At 37.6% G+C, this 16,936-nt stretch overlaps 1 protein-coding gene across 1 annotated transcript in view; it reads right to left on the minus strand.

The window, feature by feature from the left end:
* Positions 1–16,936, minus strand: part of plxdc2b (plexin domain containing 2b) — a 58,184-nt gene that overhangs the window by 25,925 nt on the left and 15,323 nt on the right. The window contains exon 2 of the mRNA XM_079867066.1: positions 1,580–1,779. Coding sequence (XP_079723192.1) covers positions 1,580–1,779 — 200 coding nt within the window. The remainder of the gene's footprint in view (positions 1–1,579; positions 1,780–16,936) is intronic.

The following is a 16,936-nucleotide window of genomic DNA, read 5'->3' on the forward strand; positions in this document are numbered from 1 at the left end:
AAGGAAGCCTTGTAAGATATTAAGCCTTGTCTTTTTAGTGGGATGAACCTGACCTGTAATTGCTAACTCTCTTTCTAATTCCTCTCACAGCAAATAAACTACACATTTTTTACACTCACTTGAGTTCTCCCTCAGAGATTGTGTCTGTGTGTGTGTGTGTGTGAGAGAGAGAGAGAGAGAGAGAGAGAGAGAGAGAGAGAGAGAGAGAGAGAGAGAGCGATAAAGAAACAGTGTGTGTAAAACAAGTTAAAACGTTCATAATAATTCATTACCTGAAGTTACTACTTGACAAGCCGAACCAAAACCCGAAACCCAAATGCCTGTCACACTCGGGTAGCAGACATCCATTTCATAACTCAAATGTTCTGTCCAATTTTCAAAAGTTTGGGGTAGGTAAGACTTTTTAAAGCTATTTTCAAAGAAGTATCTTATGCTCACCATGGCTGCATATATTTGAGAAAAAAATACAGTAATATTGTAAAATATTATTACAATTTAAAAAGACAATTTGAATTTAAAATGAACCATTTTCTTTTTTTTCTATTTTAAGTTTTTAAAAGGGTTAGTTCACCCAAAAATAAAAATTCTGTCAACATTTTCTCACATTCAAGTCGTTCCAAACCCGTAAGACTTTCATTCATCTTCGGAACACAAATTAAAATAAATATAAACATTGATCAGCGAACATAAACAGAAGCTCAACTGTACTTGCTTGATGCGCGAGAACAAACCTCATTGGTTCTTGAGGAAGCTCAAAAGTGCTGCGTAACACATGAGAACAAACCTCATTGGTTCTTGAGGAAGCTCAAAAGTGCTGCGTAACACATGAGAACAAACCTCATTGGTTCTCGCACGTCAAGCGAACATGCTTGAGCTTCCATTTATCAGAACTGATGTTTGAGTTGATGAATGTTTATATGTGAATAAAAGCCTAAATTCAATCTGTTCATCAAGTGACCGTGTCTCTTCAGAAAATTTGGACTAAACTGCTCAATTCATATGGATTAGTTTTACGATCTCTTGACAAACTTTTTGAAGCTTCAAAGTAGTAGTTGCGTGGAGTCGTGGACTGTCTATGGAGGGAAAGAAATCTCTCAGATTTCATTAAAAATATCTTCATTTGAGTTCTGAAGATGAACGAAAGTCTTACGGGTTTGGAACAACATGAGGGTGAGTAATTAATGAAAGAATTTTCATTTTATGGTGAACTATCCCTTTAAGACCACCGTTATTACAGAATGTATCACCTTCATCAGGCTATTCAAGTGACACAATGCGGCCACAATACTGCAGTATGACTGATCTATCAGTTTTATTTAATTTTTCCTTTTTATTTAAAATATTCACAAACTTTTTAACTATATCATGAAACTGATATCTGATATTATGATTCTCAAATATGTGTAAGTAAATGTATTTTGTTGTTGAAACACCTTTTTAATGGTAATGTATGTTAGTTGATCTATCAAGAATGATGGGCACCACCATGTTAGTTTGCGCTTCAATGCTGAGAATCTGAGCTGTTGGAATTGAAGGCCTTAGTCTGTTGAGGGTAAATTCACATAATTATAAGCATTACCATTATTTGGGAGGTGTTATCTGTGTCGTCATCAGCCAGTATTCCAGGCAAATCCTGAGACTCAGGCTTCAAGCTGTCTTGACTGGCTTTGTTACTTTCCATTGGAAGCGGCTCCAGGAGAAGCCAACGTCTCCTTCTCAGAAGCTCCACTGTGACAACATCGTCCTGTGACCGTCCCTGAAGAATTGAATAAGCAGCTCCTGGAACAACACAAAACAAAAAACAAAAGTATAAACATGAGCACATTTTGACATTATATATCATGAGAATCAGTTTCATTGCTCAATTACATCAAATCCAATCCAAACTTCATTTATCTCACTACTGGCTCTCACAATTGAAACGTCACCCATAAACATTTATGCATTTTTATATGGTTTATTCAGACACACAAAGCATCACTTTTTCTCTATTCTCCCTCTCTCACTCTGCCATGAGAATAGCTCAATTTTGTTTAAGATGAGCCTATTTAACTGTGGCTGTAATAAAGCAGACGGTCCAGTGCACTCTTGACACTTGGTTTAGTGATAAACTGAGAGATGGTGTTACAATGTTACACCAAATGACTTCTGTGAGAGTCAAAGTTGGTGAAAAGGTGAAAAAAACGGTTTAAACTGCGAGCCAAGAGACTCGGCCCATCCCGTTCTGCTTTTCTTTTTCTGTGGTCTCTATATCACTCTTTATGTGCCTAATCTCTTTATTTTATTCGCCCACAACCACATACACATGGCCAAATTCTTATGTAAATCAAGGCTCACGTGATCAGAGTTTAATTAAACCTTCTATTTACTTTGCTCTCTAGTCCTCTCACTGGAAATAAAGATGTGAGAAATTATGGGAGTATGAATGCTGGAACTGAGGACGACTGGATAGCCAAAATGGGAATCACTACAAACACTTCATAATGTGATTAAGCAGACTAAACAAAAAGAAGGAGAAAAGAAGAAACTAAAAAGAGGGAACAATGAATCACCCTGGAATGACGGTTAGTGTCCAGCGAACATCAGCCTAATCTAAACTAAAAGTTCAATGCGGTTGTCTGTTCAAGTTTAGTCAAAATCTTGGTATTTTTAGTAGCTGAGGTCGAGAGATTATTGCGGGAGAATAAGTTTAGGCCTTATAACTTGTATTGATTTTGTCAGATTGCATACAGAGACGGCTAATCTACGCTTAAGAGATAATGAACGCTTAAATACACAAAAACTTTCTGGAAAATATGCATGCATATACTGTACTTATGTTCACTGCTGCAGTAAGAGGGACAGCAGAAACTAAACTAGCCAGAATGATTGTCAATTCTCTGTCTACAACTCATTATAGGTCGCAGGGTTTGTCCTGTATATAAACACTTCTGATTAGCATGCAGCAGCTTCTGTCGCCTGATCTCACACTCTTCCTCATTTACGTGCTTTGTGCTCTTGTTCCAGAGACACAAAATTTAATTAGTTCCTTATCTTATAAGACACACATTCAAGGTAATAAAATATTTAACTTTGAGACCAAGATTGAACCTGTTGTACTAAAAACTCATCTAACAGTGCAAATATGCTTGAAAATAGTTGTGCTGCTTAATATCATTGTAAAAACCATTATACACGATTCTCTGATGAACAGAAAGTTCAAAAGAGCAGCATTTATTTGAAATAGAAATCTATGTAATGTTATAAAAGTCTTCACTGTCAATTCTGAACAATTTAATGCATCTTTGCTGAACAAAAATGACCTTCTTATAAAAAACAAAACAAAAAGGTCTTACTTTTGGATATCTGCCTTTGTCAGTCAGTCTGAAAACCATTGTCCCTAGTCTATTGAGGTGACAATATCATCATTTTAATAAAGACCCATCTCATGTTTCATATTTCAGAGTTATTTTTTTCTCCTTTATCACCAGGGTATGTTTCATGCTGTACTGTTCCTCTGTCCATATACATTACATAGAGTGTCTGAGATTACTAAACTGGCACATATATGATGAAATATGTTGTTTTCCTGCTTTAAAAATGTCAAACTTTATTGCAGATATCTTCTATAAGAGGAAGCATTCTCAGGCAGATTCACATTGTCTAGTGCCTAACACAATACTCAAGAATGCAATACTCAACTACTGATCTTATTTAAAATAAAAAAGACCTTCTGAACACAATTTCACCATATTTCCAGAACTCAATCTTGTTTTCCTGCAGTGCAGATGTGTTGCTCTGATAATCCCAGCACACATTTCTTCATTCATGTGAGTCTAATCTATTCTCTGTATTGCCAAACAACCCAAGTGAGAATGAAAGGGGGAAAACTGCACAACTTGCTGAACACAGTTTTGTTTCCATGTCATCATGGTCTACTGTTCCTCATTTAAACCCTCAATGTGAGAAAAGATCCTCAGAGCCAAGTCCTTCAGTATAGCCCATAATACATAACAAGTCAATGAGGATTTAGAGAGGCGGCTGTCACTGACTTTTATTGTCGCTGAGTGGATATCACTGTCTGCTCGTGACACGCTTTGAAAAGCCACCGCAGCAGGGACAGGATCTCTTTCTCTTGCGCTTGTGCTTTTTTTTTGCTGCAAGATTAAATCCAGTCCCACATTTCCCACTCTTTCTCTCGTTCTTTATCTTCTGAGTGGAAGGTATGCCTTTCATTTCAGCTCTTAAGATGTCCATGAATGAATGAATGAATGAATGAATGAATATCAAGCTATACATTCAGATGCTGCGACAAAAACTTTTTTTACAACAAATATTTTCTTAAAAAACTGATAACACTATGAAATTCATCATAAAAAACAATTGGAAACAAACATGAATATTTATATGTATATTGAAGTTAAATGTTATCAATATAAATTCAAATATTCATATTCTAAGCAAGGAGAGTCGAGAAGGAGGAACTGGTGTGTGTGTGTGTGTGTGTGTGTGCGTGCGTGTGTGTGTGTGTGTGTGAGTGTGTGTGTTTTATCCATTTGAAGTAGGAATGTGTGTCTTTGTGTGTAAAAGACAGCGAGAGGAAAGAGAGAAAAGGGGGAGAGAAAACCACTAATGTGAATTTCCCACCAGTCATGTCTAAAACTATCAAAATGACTGATATATTACTCTTAATTAATCTGAGGAGGGCTGTTGGAAGGAGAAAAAAAAAAGGCAAAAAACAAAAGTTAATAGACCACATCTTGAGTCACTGCTCAGGAAAAAAAGAAAACAATAGTAAAAAAAATTACAAATGAATTAAAGAAAGAAAGAAAGAGGTTTGGGGTTATGGGGTTCAAAACCATTACAGAACACTCCAACGTATGAATGTGTAATTACAGAGGATGTAAAGCATGCTGGAACAGGTCACCTGAACTCAGGATACACACAAACACGTCTAAAGCCTATGTGAGAGAGACTAAGTGTTCACTGCCTAATCAATGACCATACACCATTCATCTTTATTAAACCTAATAGTATACAGTATTGCCTAACAGTCAAATGTGTGGGGTCAGAATTTTTTTTTTTTTTTGGAAAGAAATTAATATCGAATATCGAATCGAATCAAATTGAATCGTAGTCCAATAGCAAGCTTGTGAATCGAAATCGAATCATACAATTTTTGTCAATACCCAGCCCTAGCTGCAAGTACACAACCAAATAGCACAGACCACAATGAAAATATTTCAAGGGGGGCCCAAAAAGTGACAAACTTGGCTGGGACATGCTTATTGTTCAATGTCTACTCGTCAGCGTTGTTAAACTGATAAAGATGTTTTCTTAATTTACTTGTGTTTTTTCTATTTGCATGCGTTTTCTTCAGTTGCAGCGTGTTGAGCTCTCTCGGCCACCATAACTTATAGTGGCAGAAAAACATACCCACATCTGTCTCAATGACTCACAAATGGACACTGAGGAGTCACACATACCAGGAGAAATACATTTCAAGGAAAAATGCCTTTTCTACATTGAATCAGTATGACTGATTGTGTCATGTAATTGAGTGATGTGTATGTAGTTGAGTGCAAGACCAGAATGACTTCTAGTTTGTCTAGATGGTAGTTTGCGCACATTATATGGTCTGTGGCTGACAGTAATGACAGAATACAGATGGCTGGCTTTGCCCAAGAGTGATATAAGGTTTTGTTCACTAACCATTCACACAGAGAGATATACTTAACCCAGCTAAACACTGGTCTCCAAACCCATGCTCAAACCACACACACAGCTTCAGACCATCACTTTTAGTACAAGGGTATGATGGACAAAATGAAGACAAGTTTAACATCACATCTGTAGCTCAACTGTTAAAGGATGGCACTAGCAATTGCAAGGCTATGGGTTTGACTGCCAGGGAACACATACGGAGCATACACATGTGATGTGAACACCCCCCTTACGGTGCACTGATTATTTGGCAAGTTATGCTTTTTTGACTTTGCACTGACACCAAATTTATTTGACCCTGTTTAAAAAAACACAGTGTGATTCATTGGTTTAATCTTAAAACAGAGCTGTGAATCTCCTATTAAACACTAAATATTATATATCAATCACAGTCCATATGAAGCAGTCACATTCATTTATAAATCAGTGCGTTTGTGTGCGCGGCGCATGTATAATTAAGAGTACTCATCATGTGCTCAACAGCTTTTAATTAATGTCCTCCTCACCATTTAAACTCATTCATCTCCTTCTCTCTCACCGATGTCATTCTCTTGCATTGCTTACTCACACCAGTTATGGGGGTTATGCGCAACAAACTTCCCTATTCTGTAAAACAGGTTCTGTCACTTCTGCTTTGTGAAATATAGAGCCGTTTTACTCCACCCTAAACCAAACCCTAACCCTAAAAGTAAATCTATAAGTACATGTAGTTAATTAATATTACACAGTACTTACTTATTTTATCAAGTACAATGTAACTACATCATCTTAAAATAAAGTGTATCTGTCCATAGATATTGGCATCAGTTTGTACTGCTGTACCACTTTCTCAGACCAGCGGATGCGGTGAGACGAGTTTGCTCATGTGATGTTTGGCATAAAGCCTTTTTATCTAAAGCCTTCATTTCCATAGGCCTGCTGCACATCCTGCTAATTTAAAGCGCTAATGAGTAGAAGGTGACATTAGGATCTAAACACATGAATTATGTGTATGTGCAGGGGGATTAATGTCATATACCAGCACACAAACACACAAACAGACTCATTCATTTTTTACTCACACACTGGAGCATAAACAGAAAGAATTAAATGTCAAATACATATTGTCAGAGAAGTCAGTTTGCCATTAAAGTTCAGAATCATACAGTTTATGCTGAAGTTGTTCTTTAGGTCAATGGTGGATTCATTTGCCACAAGCATTTCATTCTCAGGGACAAGCACTTGGATATTTAGATATGTCAAAGATATGACCTCAGTATTGAGCCAACACACCTTGTATATCAGTAAGTAATTTCTGTAATCCCATCTTCACATAAAAGCTGACAGGCAAATACAATTAACTAAATGAATGCGGAGCTATAAAGGTTTGTTTATCTCAGACAGAAGGACATGCACACGGCTTGGCTGCACCCATACCCAAAACGTAATGTAATGTAATGTAATATAGGGTTGGCAACTTTTGAGTACGACTTTTAGTTCAACAATTAATTTTTAATTTCATCTTAATACTGTAAATTATAGTTGTTAGCTGGCTTGGCATGGAACAGATGAGGATGATGGTGTAGAGAACCCAAGTGCAGTTTTATTTACAGTGGTAATAATCCAAAAACATGAAAAACCAAAAACTTGGTCCAAATCAGAACATGAACATGACCTATAAACATGGCTTGAAACACTGACCTGGCACATGGAACAGCATAATATTCAACGCACAACCCACAATCATTGCAAAGATTAGGGCTTAAATACAAGACACTGGGAAATCAAATCCCTGCCTTCAGGCCCATTCACACCAAGAACCATAACTATAACGATTATGATAAAGATATAGTTCTAAATTTTTTTCTAAATATAGTCGAATAGCAGAGTCCACACCACAACTATAGAGAAGTGATATAGTTGCATTCACTTTCAGAACGATTTTTTCTTGCTGATGAACAAAACATTGACAGTCAATCAGAATCCATCCTGCTTTAAAGAGCTAGAGCGGCAGACGAGCTACGAGAATACTGCGCAAAAACAAAATAAAAATAACGACTTTATTCAACAATTATTTTTCTTCCCTGTCATTCTCCTACGCTATTTATGTTGTAGACAGAGAGCAGTGCACGGCGCCTCACTATTGGCCGGCTCCTGCGTCAGCATCACACACATGCTTCGAGCTGCTCACGTGTACAGCATCGGCCAAAACGATGCACTCTGTCAATAATGTAAACAGCGTAGGATAATGTACTCAGTCTCAGTACTGCTTAATGGATCTGTCATCAAATGCTCCATGCTCATCGACTCGGGGCGGAGGGGAATTTTGTAAATTGAACTAAAACTCGTCTCCCTGTTTATAATATCTCCTATTCCCTCATTGCCCATTCCCTCAACAAACATTAGTGGTGCAACGGATCACAAAACTCATAGTTCGGATCATATTACGGTTTTCGAGTGACTCGTATCAGCAAAAAAATAATAAAATTAAATAAAAATGGGGGATTTTGAGACAAATGTAACTTTGCTTCCCATTTATTACACAATGAACACTTTAAGTACTTTGATACCACAGCAAAAACTCGTAAAATACCGGTAATAAAGTTAAAACATTATTAAAGACAAAATAACTGACCCAAATAAAGATACTTAAAGACATAACCGACTGTATACAAGAATACTTGTCGAGATGTATATTTTGAGATCATTTTGTGAGTGTATGTGTCCATTCAAGCTCAAGAAGTAGCGAAACAGAGCTCGATTATGTGTTCGCGCGCCATCTTAGAGGCGCCTCAGTGAGCGTGCATGGTTTGAGTGTGTGCGCAAAGAAAACAGTGTGCGATTGCGAATCGATATCTCTTTTCCCTCTTCTTGCATTTTAATTGTGTAAAAACAAGTTTCATTATATAATGGTTAAATACAATTAATCCTCGTTGTTTTTATTCATTATTTGTTCCAAACCGTGGGGCCTGGTTCGTACGGATTACGGATCAACTACGATCCTTTGCACCCCTAACAGACATCAGCTTATGGCTGTTAATCAGATCACCGGCCCAGTGAGTTTGGTTAATTGCTGTATGTAACTTTAAAGCATAAAAATACCATAATATGTTTGCAGATATTTAGGAAACATGCTAAGTTCACATACTCGTTTCTCTGAAAAACACTTCTACAGCCAGTTATTTTACACGTTCCGTGTTGTCAGTCAGTTTTTGTTTTGGTCTGTGTGATCTCGCCCACTGCCAGTCTGTAAGTCTCCTCGGCTTTCGTTGTCAATTGCGCTCGTTTTTGTTGCATGTCCTCAAACTGGCAACCCGTGTGAACATCGAGTCTGAGGAGGAGGGGTCGGGGGAACAACGATCTCTGATATTCTGAATTTAGACTGCAGTATCGATTTCGACCACTAGCTGTCATTCTTACAGACAGCACCTTTAATACTCCTATGCGCCATTTTGAATATTTTGTTCAACCATTTGGCCTGTCCAACGCCCCGGCCGTCTTCCAAGCACTTGTTGATGACGTCCTGAGAGATATGATGAATAAATTCGTCTTTGTATACCTAGATGACATCTTAATTTTTTTCTCGCTCATTTCAGGTGCATGTCAGCATGTCAGATGAGTGCTACAGCAGCTGTTACAGAATCAGCTGTTTGTGAAGGAGGAAAAGTGTACCTTTCATGATCAGTTGGTTCCATACTTGGGGTCCATCATCAATCACGCCTGGCTTTCCACACAGATGCTCTTTCTCGGTGGTTCGGCACCGCCTGACTATGTGCCTCCTCCTGAAACTATTTGGCTTTGGGGCGAGTGGTAGGAGGTGTCGCCTGTTGCGTCAAGGGCTGGGTCAGTCAATTTGCCTGGTGGTGTCCGGCGGCTCTGTTATTTGTGCCCGAGACAGGCCGCACTGCCATCTTGTAGTGGGGTCACTACTCCAAAATAACATGACACCCTGTTGTGAGGAGGTCACTATCAGCCATTCGTCAGCATTTTTGGTGGCCGGCCATGACTGAGAACATTTGTTGGTTTGTGGGTGCCTGCGAGGTTTGATCTCAAAACAAGTCTTCCAATCAACTTTTCCGCCCATGGTCACATATTGCCCTGGATTTTGTTACCGGTCTCCCTCCATCCAGTGGCAATAATCTGATCCTTATCGTGGTGGATTGCTTTTCCAATGCGGTCCATTTCATTTCCCTTCCCAAACTCCCCTCGGCTAGGGAGACAACCACAGCGACTTTTGGAGGGAATTTTGTCAGCAGCTGGGTGCCTCTGCCAGTCTGTCCTCACAGTTTCATCCACAGGCCAAGCGTGCAGACCAGGTTCTCACTCTTCCCAGGGTGCCAAAGATGCGGCCCCCTCAATCCAGGCGTTTATCCAGCGCTACCGTCATACCTGGAGGAAGGCCAGGGAGGCCTTGTTCTGGTCCGAGGGCAAGGGGTGTACTTAAAGAGCTGCCGACCGCCGCTGGGCTGTGGTACCAAGATATGTCTGTGGGATATTTAGCCGGAAGGGATAAATATCTAACCGGAAGCACAATATTTAACCGGAAGGGTAAAATTGATGGTTATTGTCTTTAGTCACGGCTTGTTAAATCTAGCTTTCTGCCCGCTTTGAATCAGACGCAGAGATAAAGTAGTACGGTAAGTAGGACTGCCCGATAATGGTTAAACTGATAATCACGATTGTTTTGCTCAAATTTATAATCGCGATAATCACGATTATTCTCATTTGAGAAACTACAGAGAAAGAGAAGAGACAGCTAACAGTTTATATATATATAGGCTATATTAAAATTAGGATTTCATACATTCATTTTTTATTCAAACAAAATCCTATCATCCAGCAATCTCCTCCCTTCCTCATTAAAATAAATAAAATCAATCAAATCAAAATAAATCGCTTAAGATTTGATTGGCAGTCACACAAACAGCACAAGTGGCTTGTGAAGAAACAGACTGGCTGTATAACAGAATATCGCTGTGGTAATCAGTGCTTTTCCGCAGTGTAGAGCGAGCGTGAGCAGGGTTGCCAGATTGCACAGATTAAGTAAAACAAAGGGTATAAAATGTAAGAGAAAAGCTCTGTTTGGGCGATTTAAGCTATTTAGATCTGGCAACCACAAACATCAATGCTAGTGGGGACTTGTTACCAAATACCAATGCAAGATAATGCAAATGTCAAAAAAAAAAAAAAGCGTTTTCAGGATAAATAACGAGGGGGAAAATATCGCAACGATTATTTAAAATGAATTGAGAGAGGCAGATTAATCGTGCAGCCCTAACGGTAAGATTACATTTATTTGAATGAGTGAATTATAGCATTTATTTGAATAAATCTAAAGAGAGAGAGTGAGAGAGAGAGAGATGAATTGCATACCGGTTTCTGTTCAACGAGCTATGAGTTTAATTACTTAAAAAAAGTGATGTAACCCCCTCGTTGCTGAGAAATATAATGTAGCGATTCAGTTGTGAAGCTATTTTTTTACTAAAAGTTGCGGGGCAGCGTTGATAACAATTTTTATGTGCCCCTGAATGTTTCTGTGTGTGCGCTACGTGATCTCCGATCTCTGTGTGCGAATGAGGTATGTGTGGTGCGATTAAATAAAATAAAAAAACAGTGCATTAAAATAGAACAGTGATTAAACCGACCTGTGCATTAAACAATTCTATTGCACAACTTCCAGCCAATCAGAATTCAGACAGACCATGGTATAATATAATATTATATAAAATAATGGCAGTGCAAAATCAAATGAAAAAATATTTTGTATTTACACCAGTCTGACCTCTAACAAAGTTATTTTTTTTAAATAATAATAAATAAAAGTAAAATGGTTTCATTTGCAACTCACTGGAGCCCTGGACTTGATTATGCACTGTATAAGCAGCTCTGATTGTGGAGATGCTTTCAAGGGGAATGTGTGTGTAAGATTTAGTACAAGGGACTTGAGGTCCTCGAGCTATAAGGCACTAGTGACCTTGCCTTGCAGCATTATCAAAGACACACCTACATAACATTTCAATTATGAACTATTATTTTAAAGTCACATCCTCTGATTGTTCACAGTAATGGTTATTTGTGGTAAACACATGAACAGCTTGAGAGTTCATTACTGCATGGACTGCTGTGCTGCTATAGCTTTCTAAACTCAGAGCATGCCCACCCACGCTTTCCTGCTCTAACATCTCCCTCATTACAATGGGCTACACAGGGGGAATGAATGTTCCTACATTTTTAAAAAGGTACTTCCAACAGTCCTTTGGATGACAAATGTTTCTAAGTCCCATTAACATTCAAAGGACCCCCTGTGAGCTAAAAGGGTTCTTTGCACCTCACATGGCTTTTGGCATATCAACTCATTTGACCTTGTTATCTTCTTAAGGATCCAAAGTACATCAAGATCAAATATGACAAAGTGCAGGATTGTTACAGTTATAGGGCCCTATCTTGCACCCAGCGCAATTGACTTTGTACACCGACGCATGTATCATTCCTATTTTGCACCCGCGCACAGCGGACTTTTCCCTCCACAGACGCACGTCGGTAAATTAAGAAATTAACTTGCGCTCCTTGGGGCGGTTCAGCGCAGAGAGGAGGCGTGTTCCGGCGCAAACATTCCCTGATGCTATTTTGCAGGTTTAGAAAACAATTCCGCCACTGACCAGGAAAAACCTAGTCTAAAGTCAGTGGCGCGTTGCACATGTTATTCATATGCTATTTTAAGGGCGCATGCTTGGCCATAATCAATGTAGCGTGTGCACAACGCGCATGCACTTTGCTTATCTCATCTACACACAGACGCAGCAGTTCTCATTTTTAGAAAACCATACATTATTACAAGGAAAAATATTAACACACGAGGGAAATCATTGTGTCCATGAAGATGTGAAAAAATAGGCGTAAATCTAGCTTACACATTTACCCAAGTTTTTATACGCCTGTTTAACCGAAGCTAATTTGGGTGGGTTTCTCCCATCCCCATACAATGTCACTTTTCTGTCTTTTACGGCCCTGACGAGAACGTCGGTCTCCTCGGCTGTGAACCGCTCCTGGCGCACGCCTGGCAAATCCGCCGTTATAATAGCAATCCGCCATGGAACAAGCATGCCTGTTCTTAAAGGGAATGTGAGATGTCGCTCTGATTGGTTTATGTCACGTTACACCCAAACCACACCTATGAATAATGAAGCTACTTCAGACCAACCCATTTTAGATTTGCCTCGGGCGCAAGAGTCATTTATCCAGCCGGTATAATAGCAACAGTGCCCATGACCCGCCCACAAAGTTACTTGCATTTCGCGCTTGATACATGCGTTTCAGAACGTTAAAATAGGGCCCATAGTCAGTTATGTTCCGTTTTGGTTCCGTCTTCCTTGTTTGCCTGTTTGAGCTAGTGACCTAGTTTGTCTGATTATTCATCCATTCACCTGTTGGTTCATCAATTATCTAATTAGTTATTTTGTTTGCTCTGTGTACTCAAAGGAATAGTTCACTTAAAAATGAAAATTCTGTCATCATTTACTCTCCCTCAAGTTGTTTCAAACCTGTATGAATTTATTTCTTCTGCTGAACACAAAAGAAGATATTTTGTAGAATGTTGGTAACCAAACTGTTGATGGACCCCATTGACTTCCATAGTACAGTAGTCAACATTTGAAGTGGATCAAAACCTTTCATCAAAGTTATACATGAATTTTGAACAATACCTGTTCTTGTCTTAGGACAACTTTGATTAACTTTTTTGATCGACTTCAAATGTTGACTACTGTATTTTTTTTCTTACTATGGAAGTCAATGGGAAACTGAAGTCACTGAAACTGATAATTGAAGTATAATTGAAGTAACATTTTTAAGGAAAAGTTATTAATTGTCTAATGTCTCACATTAAAATGCTGCATGAAAACATCTGTTCATTTTTGTATTCATAATTATACAATTTAGTATATGCATAAAGAAAACTCTCAAAAAACTGATTACAATAAAAAGCTAAACGTACAGTAATAACCCTTTGTCTGTCCTGTTGTGGTTCGGTATTTTTATTCCAACCCTTTGTAAGGTGCTGTTTTAACACCGTTCCAATGAGTTAGAATACTTTTTTTTTTTCTTTGAGAGCAGAAAGCTGAAATTTAACATTAAAACCCCTTCCTCAACACCCCCAATTTTGGCAAGTGCTGCATACTTGACAATGACATACAGAAAAATAAAAAGGTTGCTGCTCATAAGTCCCAGAAACCTGACTGATCTAGAGAAGATCTGTGTGGAGGAGTGGGCCAAAATCCCTCCTGCTGTGTGTGCAAACCTGGTGAAAAACTACAGGAAACGTTTGAGCTCTGTAATTGCAAACAAAGGCTACTGTACCAAATATTAACATTGATTTTCTCAGGTGTTCAATGCTTATTTGCAGCTGTATCATACAAATAAATAGTTAAAAAATCATACATTGTGATTTCTGGATTTTTTTTTTTAGATTATGTCTCTCACAGTGGACATGCACCTACGGTGACAATTTCAGACCCCTCCATGATTTCTAAGTGGGAGAACTTGCAAAATAGCAGGGTGTTCAAATTCTTATTTTCCTCACTGTATGTATTTGAGCACAAATAAACCGGAGAAGACGAGAATGAATGTTGTGTGAGTGATCATTTCTATTCAAAATAACGAACGTTACAGATTCATTATTTTGCACTCCTGGCATAAATTAAGAAATGAATGTCACTGCAAACCAGTTTGATCATAAACAGTGGTCAAATATCTAAGCTGGAGTCTTAAACCTTTCTTGTGATGCTGATTTTGTCCAGATCAAGTAAGAGTGTGATGTTTTAAAGAGTAATGCATTTTGAACAACAATAATCCGGGATCACCAGTGATCCCTGCCGAGCAAGATCTAGAAATTGTCTTCACTATCATCCCACAGGCATGCAGGAAGCTACAATAACTCACTATATTGCTGGAACAATCCAACTATACCTCTCTTGACTGTGAGAAATCTCATTCAGCGATTACATTTAATTTGTTATGAGGGAGAGATTGAATCATAAACTGTACTGCATGTTATTGCACTAGTGCCATTTTGGGACAGTCACCAATTCTTTATAAACATAGCCATTCTCAAAGGAAAAGTTATGAAAGTTCATGTTTTTTAATAGAAAGTTCATGTTTTTTTATACAGTTAAAATATACCTGTTCTGTTATATGTGTTATACAGTCTAAAAGCAATTTTAAGGGCACGTTATATAAAAGTCATTTTAAGGAATCCACAAGAATAGACGAGAGTGTGGTCATTTCCTGTTTTTATCGAGCACAAGAGTTAAACCCACCAGATATTTCTACTCTTCCCTCACACACACACACACACACGCACACACGCACGCACGCACACACACACACACACTTATTAGGGCTGTAAAAGGAAGATGGCTGGTCTGGGACGAAACAACCTTACTCTGCATGCCTCATTCATCTCCCTTAGGGCATTGTAACCAGGTCAAATTGTTTTCATACATGCTGCCATATTATTTATATGTTTATGTTATGAATGTGTGTGTGTAAATAATGTTAGTGGCTGTGAATAAAAAAGAAAGTTAAAGAAAGTTTCTAAGTAAATAACTGAGCACACTCACATTCCAGAATTTTAGACTGATGCATTAATGACATTTTCCATGAAATCACATGTTCAGATTTAATAAAAAATAATAATAATAAAGGGATGGAAGAACTTATCTGTTTCTAAAAAAGCCAACAACATTGACTATATCTACTTGAAAACTGTTGGCCTGTTAACAACAATCTTCAAAAATGTCTTCTTCTCTCATGGCTACAACCAGAGCATGGCTACACCTATTCATTCTAGTGATTTATTCTGCACAAGTAGTTAACATTAAGTTAACTAGCATTAACATTAAGTTGATTATTTAACTAGCATTACAATTAGCATTACAAACACTTGGTATGTACAGTATGTTGACTAGTTTATAGGTGAATTAATCAACTGTTATTTTATAACATTAAAATATTTTATTCTTATAAATTATTATATTACAACATTATAAAATGCTGAACATTCAGACCCATTAGAGATAGTTAATTGTATTCATCCTCTAGTAATATCACACAATTTAAAAACAAAGAAGAAGAAACTTTAAAAAAAATATATATATATATGAAGCCTGTCAGAGCCATAGCCTTGTATGCAGCAATCCAACATATAAAGCAACAGTGTTTTGGAAAAGTATGAATACCAAAAAATATATATTTTTAAATAAAAACATCTTAAATGTCTTAAAAGCCAATTTTGTACAATAAAAAATGGAAAGAGGAAAGACGGCGTCACTTCTGAAATGTATACTAGTTGTGCAATAACAAAGCAAAATCACACATCTATTGTTTATATTTTTATGTTTTGTTAGCACTGCACCTCAGGCAAGACACATCTGATTTGCAAGGATCTCCCCCCCCCAACTAGCAACTTCTGCTCAAAGCACTTCAAAGTGGTTTTTCTATGTCTTGGTTGCCATGCTCATTTCCTCTGAGAAACCGATAGACCTCACAACACATGGCCCAGATTTGCACTCACACAGCCTGGTCCCATTAAAGCATGTTTCCACATCTCAGTTTATGACGCATGTGACCCAACTTGAGAGCCTTTTAGTGCTGCTTTAAATATTTAAAACTCCTTCAGAGTAATGTCAATGTTAATTATAATGAAAATGTAAAAACCAACATCAACAAATCATCTTAATTGTTATAAACTAGGGCTGTCAAAAGATTAATCACGATTAATCGCATCCAAAATAAAAGTTTGTGTTTAGATAATATATGTGTGTGTACTGTGTATAATTATTTTGTATATATAAATACGCACACATGCATGTATATATTCAAGAAATATTTGCATACATATACTGTATATATATTTATATAGTTTATATTATATATAAATATATATTTTTTTATAAATAACACATTTTTCTTAAATATATACATGCATGTGTGTGTATTTATATATACAAATTTAATTATACACAGGACACACACATATATTATTAAAAACAAACTTTTATTTTGGATGCGATTAATCGCGATTAATCTTTTGACAGCCCTATTATAAACGAAACCTTCACTGAATTAAATGAAGAGACTTTGATTTCCATCACCACCTGATTCACATAGGAAATCAAAGTCTACTTGAAATTAAGAACTGTTTTGTGCACCCAAGCTTTGTGAGACCATGACTAGGTGTTTATATGACAACATGTAG

Source organism: Squalius cephalus (assembly GCF_949319135.1).
Source record: "Squalius cephalus genome assembly, chromosome: 3".
NCBI classification, from domain to species: Eukaryota; Metazoa; Chordata; class Actinopteri; order Cypriniformes; family Leuciscidae; genus Squalius; species Squalius cephalus.